A 12,463-nucleotide genomic window follows, 5' to 3' on the forward strand; every position below is an offset into this window, starting at 1 on the left:
CCCTATGAGAATTATGGTTCTCAAAGAAGTATTTTGAAAAGAGGGAACAGGCTAAGAAGAAGATAGAAGCAGAGCAGAGATAGGAAAATTAAGGTGAGAAATTAAAAATGTGATTTTACTGCTATCAGTGTTTCTGAAAGTCAAATTAGACTAGAGGCTTTGGATAACAATGTATTAGTGAAGGACTGGTTATCCTGCACAGCATCATTCAGCAGGGCGATGAACAGTCTAGGACAAATTAGGAGAACAATAAAAAATTTTTAGAAATGTTAAATTCTAGTATCTGCTGCATACTAGTGAAATATTAAACTAGAGTGCTTATTTTAAACACTAGAACACTGAACAAATGAACTTATGAAAAAAACCAAGATTATGGATATTTTAATAACAAATATGTTTCTTAAGCTGAATTTGGAAAATTGATTTCTACTTCAATTTAAAAAGGAAAGGCTGGAATTTATACTTCCATGATCTTTACCCTTTTTAAGTACCTTTCTACTAAAGCTGGCAGCATGGCCCAATATAAAGGTCGCCTGATACTTCGACTTTAAGAAACTGATTTGTTTTCTCATCACATTAGTAACTTGGCTAATATTTTTTCACAGCAGATACTTACTTGGACAACATTCTTCAAAGAGCTTCTGTCCAAACACTGTCATTTCAGAAATATTGTCAAGGAAAAGTGTTTTATCCTTATTAAAATAACCCAGCTACCTATTTGAGAAGGTAAAGTTTTCATGTACTCAGACCAAACATGCCAGCAACAGGAGACCTTTATTTTCACTCTCTTTGACTGAACTAAAAATCTTTGCAAAATCACAGTTCATCCCAGTTCAGCACAGATCTGCTACAGACTCATAGCTGAAAACTCCTGACCATACACAGGGCTTCTGAGATGGCTGATAAAGGTTTTTCCCTGCAATTGAATTTCTAGGCTTCTGTCTGCCATGTCAAAAACAGACTCTTGAAACTGCTGTCCAAGATTCCACCTTGTGTTGGGAAGGCCCATCAGGCAATGTGGAAAGGATATTTTCTATTTCAAGTGCAGAGGAGACAAAAGCCAAACACAAGAAATAGACCAGGGAGGGGGGAAAGAGAAAAAAGGAAACCAGAAGAAGGAGGAGAGAAAGGTCAGACAAAGGAGCCAACAAGGAGACTGCAAGAAAAACTAGAAAGCACTTTCAGTGAGGATGAGAAGAAAGCAGATCTGAAGAAAAGTTAGGCTCTAGAAGGTATATGTGACTGTGGGGCAAAAAGACTGGAATAATAAGCTGATGATGGGAACATTACACAGTACGAGCAGAAACAGAAACATATTTAGGAAGGGGAAGCAGGAGATAAATGTTGCCTGGAAACTGGGAAGGAAGACATACTAGAGGAGAAGCCAGAAGGAAAAGATACTGGACTAACTAGACAAGGAGATTGAGAATAAGAAACCAGAAGAGCAAATTAAGGCAACAGTTGAAAGAAATCTCAAGCTTTGAGACCAGTTCTACAGGTTCTGGCTCAGTAAACCACATAAATGTTAATACAATGCTACACGATGGATTGTTGTATTTCCATCTTTCAGGGTTTCTTACTCAGCTAAATTACTGCAGCTTACCAAGTTACCAAATGCAGCTGAGCTACATTTTCACACACACAAGCAAAGCTCACAAAACCCAGCAGATAATTTGCACTAGCTTACTCCTCTTTGCCCCTGCCTAATCTAATGCAATTACTCTACAGCTGTTACAAGCCAGGAGAAGGCATTTGGAAAGCTGTCACAGTTGATCTAATTCTCGGCTACCTGTTAAGCTGCAGTAACTTATCATCATGTACCTAAACCTTTAAAATGGAGGATGAATAACTTTAATAAAAGAACAGAGACTGTAAGTACATACAGCCATTAGAGCAACATACGTTATGTTTGCCACTTCCAGTTGTTACTTTGTTCAGTCATTCAAGCTAGAACATGCTCACCTTTACATTTTTTTGCAGAGCTATTTTTTTTCCTCCCTGCAAAAACTGAAAACATAAGGGCAAGATGTGTACTGCCATCTATCAGTACTCATGGCTATATTTTAACTGAAATTCAACCTTTTCAACACACTGAGGGGAGTTACAAAGAAGCTGAAACCTTGGCAGATAAAAAATTAACCTTGTTTTCAATTTGCCTCAACATGCATTAATACCATTTTTGTAAGTATTCATCTGTGTAATTCAATTCATATCTATATATATATATAGATATATATATATAGCTCAGGAGCTCTCTAAAAAATAAATAATCAGAAAGGATTTTTTAAGTGGCTATTAGAGCAAGTACAATTTATACTTGGCAGAAGGGCACTTTCAATATACTTTTATTCTAGTAATACCACTAAAAATATTTCAGGTTTAGACAGCACCTTTCATCAGCACTTCTCAAACTGCAAAAGCACAGGGTTCCTGCTTCCCTGTGGATACTGCCATGCTAATTAAATCACCTCAGATACTGCAAGATTTCAGCATGTGCTCTCCATGCTCAGGGCTTTGGACAAAGCTCTGGAACTGACCTTTGCTACAAGAAAAAGGTTTCCTCTCCTGCACCAGAAAGAACTATGCTGATTGTTCTTAAGTAGATATACAACTAAAATTTGTGTTCTGTGGAGGTCCTTTATGATAAAGCTGGATAAAAACTTTCATGACTTAAATCTCTTTTATCTAGAGGCTTAAATGGATGCACTGCATTAAAATGCAGATATACTTATCATCACTATCTACCAATGTATTGAAACTGTACCTAGAGTGAAATGCAGCTGCTAAGGATTCACTGAAATCCTGCAAGTAGCTCAGGACAAGTTATATTACAGAATATAGCACTTGGAAAGCACAATTACTTTGTAAATAAAATTTACCTGCTGTGGCATTAAGGAAAACTAAGAAACTTTACACAACTGAGTAGCCTCAAAATTTGTCTTTTTTTTTTAATTAAAAATGGAATGTTTTGAGTCTCCTTTTTAAAATGAAATATTAGAGAGGATCAGTGTAAAAACCTGATTCTGGATTTCCCAGCATTAGTTTTGTTAAAGTAAATAATTTTTCCAATTATTTTATGAAAAACAACACCAAGAAAAACTGTGTTGGCTTGCAGTATATTTGATGTCATTAGTCACTTACACTTAGTTAGCAAATAACAAGTATCATGTCTTAACACTGAAGGGCATGTTTTTCCTTCTTTTTTTCTTCACTTTTAACATTTCTTTCAATATTTGTTTTTTTTTTAAAAAAATTACTTTCCTTAGGGCATTTAATTTTGAAAAAAATACTGTTAGAGTATACACATTTCCCCCAATTTCTACCCATCTGCAAGATACGTAAGATTATAAACACGCTTCACTGATTTCATTAAAAGAATAATATTAATAAGAGGCAATTCAGTGCTGTAAACCTAGAGATTAATAGCCAAAGGAAATAGTCTTTAAAAAAATGGTGTTTCTCTTGCCTCACTAATACTGAATCTGGAACATAAGAAAACCTACCTCACATGTTTAAAAACTGTATGAATACGAAATTTCTGCTACACAGCAGAAACATGACAAAACCAATTATTATAATTTTTTTTAATATAAATGGGTTGATAATATTTAAGAGCATTTTGAAATAATTTAAGGCCCCAGATCTGTACAGAACTATTTAGGCTTAACTAAATCTAAGATTAAATTTACTAGAGTTAACAAGGATTATTCTTGTGTATTAACCATTTTTATTTTATAAATCCTATAAAACAAACATTTCAATATTAGATCAAATTTAGAAAGTCATATGCTATTTAATTTGTTTGAAAAAAATTAAGAATTTTCCTGACATGAAAATTACAACAAAAGAATGCATATCGCAAATATCATCAATTGTTATTTTAAGCACAGAATAAAGACCTCCTTGAAAATAAAAGCAAGCTTACTAAAAAACAGTAACAAACTTCTGGGCCAGAGTACAGTGATCAGTATGGAGAAGTATTTTGGAGAGATCTATGACTACAAGATATTGTTCAAAAATGCATCTTGTATACAGAGCCCGAGTGAACTTAAAAAACCCTTTTTACTCCCCTATAATTTGTTTTAAGCTTGAATAACTTATTTTTGCATTCTTTGTAGACATCTACGTGTATGCCTGATGCAGATACATTTTTTTGCTTAACACAAAAGTCTCACAGAATGTCCTCACTATATTAACAACCTACCTGATGAGCCAAATCCACCAAGTGCAGAGCCGATAGCTGCTCCTAAAGAGCTGCTACTTCCAAAGCCAAGAGATGTGCTTCCTGGTTGGCCAGGACCATGTGAAAAAAGGGAACTGCTCTGGGAGTTACTGGTCAAAGAGTTACTGCCATAAAATGAATTGGATTGTAGGCTACTATTTGTTTGCTGTTGCTGTTGTTGTGGCTGGGCACCAAGTGGCCGAAATAGACCGTTCGTGGCTCCCGCGAGATTGTTTGCTGTTCCTCCAGCTGAAGCAGCTGCAGCTGTAAAACACACGTTTTCAATCATAATTACTCTCTCAAACATTTCTGACTGAAAATGGACTATTCAGAGCTAAACTGTATTTTTTGAAGCTCTCTTAAACAAGCAGAAATTCATATATTAAAGGACTAAAAGAGACTTTGTAGTATTACACAATCTTAATTACTCAAGGAAAAAAATGAAGACAGCATATGTTGTAGGGTAATCAAGGCTGTAGAACTTTTAATGTAAATGAGGGAATTTTCAGTGTAAACACATTACTGTTTACTGAACTTTTTATATCCAAAGTTGCAATAGCAGAGTTGCAGCTAAGAGTCATTCAAAGACATCTCCAGCTACTAATGTCAGAAGCGAGTTCTGCATAGAGAAAGAAGCTTACAGATTAACTTAAAATCTAATTTTCTGAACAGATTAAGTTAATTAGTCTGGGGTTAGTATTTTGGATTTTAATTTAACAAATGCAATAAATGGTTCAGTAAAGTAGTACTAGATCTTAGAACTGATTAAAAAAAAGATGAAAACTAGAGACTTTTGATATAACTAACTCTCCTCTTCTGCTGTCCGTTCTATACTTATTTTCCTTGTCACACTTTTCAGGACAAAATACTTTCAGAAGAAAAGCATAGCAAGGCTCCAGAGCAGTCCATCTTCTGCCAGGCCGAAGCAATGAAATGATGCTTCCTAGAGGACACCATTTAGAGGACTGATGAAAAGTGCATGTTATATGCATGGGCAGCGGAAGGAGAAAATGTTCCTATCTGACAAGTAACAACATTTGCAGAAACATGCCTGTATATGTATGGGGAGAGGACTCTAAATTCGAATTAAAAATGGAAAACCACATCTGAGAAACAGCAGTCTCAGAGAACAGGAGGAGACAAAGTAAGAAAGGAAGCATGCACAGTATATACTTCACAACTAGGAAACGTCACAGATGCATAGAAAACATCAATAATATCAAATACTAATCAACATTACTGTTAAGACTCAGTACAGAAGTGAAAGAAACCTCCATGCAGGATCAAACACTTACCTGCCTGTGCTGCTGCAGAACTGATTAGAACAGGAGTTGAGGCCACCAATCTGACTGGTGCACCAAGGCCAGTTCTCGCTCCAGGGCCTACTACTAAGGCACCAGTCTGATCGTAATAGGCAGTGGGAGCCAGTACTTGATAGCCTACACAACACAGAAGATGAAGATTAGTAGTACAGACAGTCTCATACAAGCAGCATTTCTTCTCTCCTGGAAATATTCTAACCACAAACTACAAGGATGAAACCAGATCTTTTCTTCCACATTGCCCCTGAAAGGCAACTGGACTTTAAAATGAAAAAACAGTTGAATGCTGTAAAACACTGTGACAAAGTTGGACTTAGAAATGCTTCATTTAATATTTTACAACTAGAATAACAGCTAAATTTAGTTATCTAAAGTTGAATTTACTGTCAAGGTTTAAGTTCTAACAGTATAGTGAGAAGGTACAGGCACAACACAACTAGCCATATCTGGATCATTATCAAATCAACTTTCTCTTGTACTTCTTTGCACATGGAAAAGCTATTGAAGTCTGTACAATTAAAGGGCTGAACTAAATGCAAAGTTTGGCAATTCCATACATTACCCAGCCACACTTAGAAGTCCATCTGCAAAAGCACATTAGGAAAGGAATGCTGTATGTGCAGGACTACCTTGTACCAGTCAGTTTAATGGGAATAAAAGGCTGTAATCCAAGTATAACACTTAATTCAGCTGACAGTTAAGAGAGGGAATGGGGAGATAAAAGGAGGAGTTGAAAAAGGAAAAAAGCAAGCAGTAGGAAAGCAAACAGATACAATATATGAATGAAGGACAGCAAAAGAAACAAAAAAAGCAAAACAGGAAAACTTTATTTAGGACAAGAACAAGAGAATTCATTTTAAAGCTCTTGACACTTTATAGTGAAGCAGATGAATTGGAATAAGAATTCTTAAAAAACTGGAGATGAGCCAGGATAACCCGAGAAAGGGTGCTGTCAATTAAAATATAACGATGTCCAATTGTTAGGTTGGCCATTCTTATATAAAGCAATAAAAAAACCCCAACAGAGTTTCAATATTCCTCCCATGTTCATATCCATACTAATGCTAATAACAAAAAAGCCAAGATTGCAAAAATCACACATCTATTTTTGTGCATGTAAGAACAAAGATTTTGCATACTATTCTAAGTTGTATGTCAGTTGCCATGTATCTTCAGAACTAGGTCTAGCAGAGTTCTCTCTGAAATGCAAATGGACTGGAACATAAAGACCTGGGCCTCCAATTTCAGGTAAGTACCACAATCACCAGCTTTCCAAGTCATATTTTCTCCTCCTCAGTTTCTAAAACACCTCTGTAATCTCTTCTGCCTGGACACCTTGCTCCAAAAAAAAGAGATGGAAACATCATCTGCCTACTGGCCTGGTGCTCTGCAGGGAAGCCGGAGACACTGGTCCAAATTCTCTCATACTAAGAAAATGTAAAGATACAAAGGTGACTCAGAGTAACTGAACAAGAGAGAAGCAATGAAAATCCAGATCTTTAGGTTCAACTCACAGTTCTGGAGGTGAATGCACTATACTGGTTACGAAAAATTGTCATTACTATACTGTTACAAACCTGTTTGTTCTCACTGCTCACTATTTGATTTGCATTCCATTTACCTTCTCTTTCCCACCAACAGCAAAGGAAGACAATTGTCCTCCACAGCATTTGTCTGAAAGTTTGGCTAGTTAAAAACAACCACAACATATTTTTACAATTGAATTCATTATGAAACCTTTGGTATAGCTGCCACTGACTCTTCCACCTATAAAAATGTGCTATGCTGCTCTACCTTCACTACTAACAAAGACTGCAACATTTCCAAGGTATGAAAGATGAGTGATTGCTGTCTGTTCTACTGCAGTTCTGTAGAGAACATATCATAAAATATTAGAAGATTAGTGACACAGTAGGAAAGCTTTTTATAATAAAGTGCACCTGCATACATTAGCAATGTTTAATTACTAGTACCTACATAATTTCTACTTCCACTTCTTCAGAGCTCAGAATTGGCCAATATCTACCAGTATTTACTCTGTCCACAAACGTACACACCCATGGATAATGCTGTAACTGTACAAAAAAGCACTGATCATATGTTTACACCCTTGTGCTCATCTGAAACTAATATACAGCATTATATATGACTTCAGGCCCATGATGTAAACAAGCCTATTTTCCAATGCAAAATGCTTTGGGGAGGGGATAACTCACAATTTTACATAAATTAAATTTACTGAGATTAATACTAATGCCGTTTAATACACTAATATTAGAATTTCTAAAATAATTGACTTGTATGACTGCTAAATTAAAAAATGGAAGCAACTTGGACTTGCTCTTTACATTACAAGATGCCCAATTTCTCTTGACACTATCTTAACCTGTGATCCACCCACAGACAGGGCACTTAAAATTAGTAATGACAGGCTAGGTCAATAGCATCAAGATACTGTCTATACAGAAGGTTCAAGCTATGCATGAAAACTGATGGGTGCATCTGTGTTCCCAGTCTCAGAAATGAATACATTCTGACCCGAAATAGAAGGCCTCAGCTTTCTACTTAAATCTACCAAAACAAAGCAATGTAGGACTATTTGTGAAATTGCTAAAACTTTGCTAAGTGCATCTACAGCCTCAAAGGTATAAAATTATTTGCTTTGACATCAAAAATATAATTTCAGAGAGACCATCTCAGATCAGATTAAGTAATTTAAGGACAGCTCTCATAGCAAAACTTAAATCTTCCCTTTCTTCACACTATTCCACAAACTTTGTGCCTCATCCCACAAAGGTGAGCACAAAGATAAAAACTTCCCCAGCCTTCTCTCTTATCAAAGATAAGGTGGTGACTTGGCAGATCTTCTCCTCTAATTCCCTCTCTCTTCCTGTTTCAGTTTTTATTACCTCTCCATCACATCATTCTCTCTCCCCGTGCCTGTGCAATTTCCCCTCCAATTTAACAATTATCAAAGCTTACTTCAGTGCCTTCACATTTGTCCTGGTTTGAGACCCCTAAAATCCAATTCCCAAGTCCAAGCCCCCCTCCCACATCTCAACCTAGTGTGAGATGGGTTTTCCAGACACAACAAAAGACTCAATATGGGGGGAAAAGGGAATTATATTACAATCACTGTACACATAAATATTATAATACATCATATACAATCTTAACTATCTCTCCTATAATAAATCAGTATTTACAATGGATCAATCTCTTCTCCCTCCAACAAAAGTGCAGAAGGGAAAAGGAAAGATCCTTTTCATGTTTAGAGCAGCAGCCTCTCTTCTGTCTTCCATGCAGCAGCTGTAGCTGGACTCTTGTAGGTGGATCTCCTTCCACTACACACAAGGGGGGGGTCTCCTCTCCCCCCTCTCTTCCGTGGACTGCGATATCAGGGACAAGCTCGCGTCACCACGTCATACCACAAAGTGCAGGGGCATCTTCGTGATGGTCCCTTTCCTCAGGGGATTCAAGCTCCCTTGCAGAGCTCCCGTGCTCTGTCTCAGGCTGCTAGCTTAGCAGCAACAGCGGGGGAGGCCAAGGTCACCCCTCCGCATTCCATCTGGTCGTCCTGGTTCAGTTTTCCAGGATGCCTGAGCTTCTCAGTCCTCTCTTTGGTGCATGCTGCACTCTAAGACTCCTTTCAAGCCAGAGTCCATCTCCCTCCTCCTAGGAGAGGTCTCAAAGGGATTTTGGGTGGTTTGGTTCAGTTCTTACCCCAACTCTCTCCATAGAGTTTAGTCTTCACTTTCTCTCTCTCCATTAGAGATCTCCGTGTCTTCCCGCCTTGGCTGCAATGCCTGTTTGCTGCTCTTTATCTCTTTCTGGCTCCTTGCCACTGTTCTCCGTCCACTGCTGCTCTGCCGCCACTCTCAGTGTCTCCTGCTGCTGCTCACAGGGGAGAAACTCCCCCCAGCTCTTGGCTACAGATACCTGGCCCAGTCTTAACACCATTCCAGGTTCCTGCAGCCCCCAGTGGGGCTCTGGGCCTTCTCCTCGCAGCCTCAGAACATGGCCACTCTCTTCCAACAACAACTACAACATCCTTCCCTTCCAGTCTGCTTGTGATATGTTTATATTTTGCAGGAGCTCTCATTGGCTCAACCCCAAGGGTCACCACCCCCTGGGGGTTACCATTTTTTTAATTCCAGGGGGAAAACTTTTTCCCCCACCACAACATTGAAGCTTATTGTGGTCTTCCACCGCAATCAGAAAACTAAAACATACTGTTTCCTAATCACACCTTTTATTTTAGAGTTCAATTGCTCTATCTACATTTACTCTCTCCAGATCAGCAGGGAATAAAAAAGTAAACAATCTGGTTTATCAATATGGTGTTTTGCTGAAATGATTTCTAAATGTCTCCAAAAACCACAGACTTTGAAAAACTTTCTGGATTAGCACACAAACCTTGAATGTACTTAAAGAACAAGAGAACCAGAGGCAGGAAATCTGTTCTCTTGGTTTGTGCTGCCCATCCTCTACACAATTTAACAGACATGACATTTCTTACTGCCAACTCAATTATCTACCCCTTTTAACAATGCCATCCTGACCCCCTCCCTCCCCAAAATCTGAACCCCTATAACTTTTTGCTTGTTCTGATGAAGATATGCACAGCCTTATCTCTGCACGGGTCCTCTCACAAATCAAATTCAAACTTACTATCCTACCAGTAAACAATTTATACTTCCTATAACCATTGCAACTTTGCCCCTACTGTAACTCTCTGTATATGAAATTTATAATGAAATTTGATTTCTACTTCTTATTACCTGGAGGCACAGAACATACAACCAACTGCAATGTCACACTTGAAATGCTTCTAGGTAATTAAAAAAAAAAATGCAATACCAACAGATAGAAATTGTTGATTTTAATGTTTTATACATGGGTTTTTTTGCAGACAACTCACTTTATATGCCCACCTGAAAGCCAGATGCAGCATCACAACTTCACTGTGTGAATTAAATAAAGTTGTATCCAACACAGTCAGTGCAGTCAGTGGAGCCTCTGGAGGGATTCAGCAGACCTGCTGCTCAACATCTATTTTAAGGTAAGCTGAGTAGCTCTGCAGCCTCTGAACAGTAACTGCACAAGGGAGATCTCCACCGAGCACAATGGCTCCTTAGACAACTAATGTCACAAGATTGCTCAATCTGGACAATTGAACTGAATCTAGATGTTTTCTGTGATGAGGACTGGTTTTATTCATAAAAAGAATGTATACTGACCATACTATGAAACTGTGAATGCCCTCTGTCTCACACATTTATTCAATCAGAAATGTTCTGGTTTTTAAGAATCCTTGTTACTGAAAGAACTGCTAAATTAGGACTGGAAGAATTTAAAATGTAATTGCACAATTCTAATGTAAAATATATTTCACATTTAATGATTTTAAACAAGAATGTGAAGTTTTACCTTATATCAGCCATCCAGTACCCAAAGGAGACTACCGGAGGGCTGGAGAGCAACTTTTTACAAGGGCATGAAGCAGGAATGGATTTAAACTGAAAGAGCATAGGTTCAGATGGGATATTAGGAACAAATTCTTTACTGGGAGGCACTGGAACAAGCTGCCCAGAGAGGCTGTGAACAGCCCCTCTATGGTGTGGTACAAGACCAGGCTGGATGGGGCTCTGGGTAACCTGGTCTAGTGAAAGGTTCTCTGTCCACAACAAGGGATTGGAATGAGATGATCTCTAAGGTCCCTTCCAATCCAAACCATTCTATGATTCTATGCTTTTCTGAAAAGAGACTTAGCAACAATATTATGTGAAAAGTAACCTGAATTTCAGACACTTTCACTCTGCATGTAGAATGAGATCTGTGCCTTAAGCAATACAGAAATACAGCTCCTAAATAATTAATAAAGAAATACTTGATATATAAAAATTGAAAATAAAACAATTGCACAGTTGGGATAACATTAATGTCATCCAACATGAAGGCTGTGGCAAGGAGAAAGCAGCTCTAACAATTTAAGGACAACAGCGTGGACAAGCTCAACAATACACTCTCCCTTATTAGCTCACAGTGAAGCCAAACTACAAATATTCTCTCTGTAAAGAATATTTAAAAGCTTGAAACTCAGTCTGGACCTTTACTTTCTTGTAAAACATCTCAGTCCATTGAAATAAGAATTCCACACATTTTCCTCTTGTTTATTACATTGTATGTGTTGCTCAGTGGTTGCTACCTGGGATTTGCTGAACCACATTTTGGTATGGTGATGTTATTTAGCCATCTTGACTCAATTTAGTACAGAAATAGAAAAAGGCATCTCTGGAGCAAAACTCACCTAACTCTAAATCAGGTAACTAAAATAGAGACAAATCAACATTAAAAGTTCCTACTTCTCTTTGCTAGCTATAAATGGAGCCCAAGTATCTCATCTCACTCAAATACAGACATCTAAACCAGTATGAGGATTCCCATATAAAATGGCTTGTATTCATTTCATCATCCTATATCCTTCTGCTTCACACAAAAACAGAAATCACCAGCACACCCTGTGACTCACTACAAACCTATTTTACGATGATTGATAAAATAAATGTCTTTGTTTACACTTTGAGCTCTATTCTCTGTAAGAGTGTGGTGAGTAGGGCTGAACTCAGTTGCACACAGTTCTTATTATAGAACAGTCTGAAATACATCCACAAGAATTCTTCTCTGGCCATCCAGGCATGTAGCAACAGATGGGATAAAGCAGCAACCTACAATGGAAACTAGATAAAAAGGTTCCTGCCTTCACAGAAAACCTCTTGGGGCTTGCAGAGGAGCAAAAAAAGTCTACAAGTACCTTCCTAACAGGACAGGCTCTTGCACTACAGAGTTTATGTATTTGACCACAAAGTAATAACTCTGAATCATCTGTTTAGAGGGGGGATCTTTTTATGGGTTTTAA

At 37.8% G+C, this 12,463-nt stretch overlaps 1 protein-coding gene across 8 annotated transcripts in view; it reads right to left on the bottom strand.

Moving 5' to 3' along the window:
- The window catches only part of PUM2 (pumilio RNA binding family member 2), a 71,774-nt gene that overhangs the window by 18,519 nt on the left and 40,792 nt on the right, over positions 1-12,463 (bottom strand). For all 8 annotated transcript variants that reach the window (XM_051810094.1, XM_051810116.1, XM_051810105.1 and 5 more), the window contains exons 11-12: positions 5,518-5,661; positions 4,205-4,486 (exon numbers count right to left, since the gene is read on the bottom strand). In XM_051810094.1, the coding sequence (XP_051666054.1) occupies positions 4,205-4,486; positions 5,518-5,661 (426 nt within the window). The remainder of the gene's footprint in view (positions 1-4,204; positions 4,487-5,517; positions 5,662-12,463) is intronic.

This window comes from Manacus candei, unplaced genomic scaffold (genome assembly GCF_025592945.1).
Source record: "Manacus candei isolate 608988 ecotype Guabito, Panama unplaced genomic scaffold, ASM2559294v1 h1tg000007l, whole genome shotgun sequence".
Classification (NCBI taxonomy): Eukaryota; Metazoa; Chordata; class Aves; order Passeriformes; family Pipridae; genus Manacus; species Manacus candei.